Source organism: Arachis ipaensis, chromosome B05 (genome assembly GCF_000816755.2).
Source record: "Arachis ipaensis cultivar K30076 chromosome B05, Araip1.1, whole genome shotgun sequence".
Lineage (NCBI taxonomy): Eukaryota > Viridiplantae > Streptophyta > Magnoliopsida > Fabales > Fabaceae > Arachis > Arachis ipaensis.
In genome coordinates this window covers 140,973,334-140,973,959 of record NC_029789.2, presented here as the reverse complement: position 1 = coordinate 140,973,959, position 626 = coordinate 140,973,334, and the positions used below count along the sequence as shown (strand labels likewise).

The window sequence follows — 626 nt, the reverse complement described above, 5'->3', positions numbered from 1 at the left end:
AATCAGTTACTAAAATAATTAAATATGTTATATAATCTAATAATTTAATTTTTTTTCCGACAGCATAATTAAAATATTTTATGGAAATTAAGTACTTATTCTTATTGAATGAATGATTTTTTATGTGCAAATAGTATGATTGTTTATAATATATTTTAATTTAAATATCTGTAAACGTAATTAGTTGTTATTGAATGAAAATGAAAGGTTTTGTCTTTAATTGCTCATTGGGTTGAGGAGCCAAATTCAGAGACATTCAAACTTCACTTAGCTCGAATCCCTGATTATTTCTGGGTTGCTGAAGATGGCCTAAAACTTGTGGTTAGCATTATCATTCTCTCAAGTCTCAATAACTCTAGAAAGTACATTTAGTTTTTGGAAAAGAGAGGTTTTATACTTTTATTAGATAACGAATGAATAATGAGGTGTAAATATTTGTTTGAGTGTTATTAAGTTAATAAAAATAGATTTTTTTATTAAAAAAAGATTTAATTTGTTTTTTTTATATTTTAGTGTATTTGATAAATTTATAGTAGTAAAAATAAAAATACTAAAAAAATAAAAATATTTTTTAAGAAATTATAATTTATATATTTTTAATTTTTTTTAAAAAAATGTTTACATAA

At 20.6% G+C, this 626-nt stretch overlaps 1 protein-coding gene across 1 annotated transcript in view; it reads left to right on the top strand.

Moving 5' to 3' along the window:
- Positions 1-626, top strand: part of LOC107642153 (lupeol synthase-like) — a 13,409-nt gene that overhangs the window by 4,749 nt on the left and 8,034 nt on the right. The window contains exon 8 of the mRNA XM_016345460.2: positions 208-321. Within this exon, the coding sequence (XP_016200946.1) occupies positions 208-321 (114 nt within the window). The remainder of the gene's footprint in view (positions 1-207; positions 322-626) is intronic.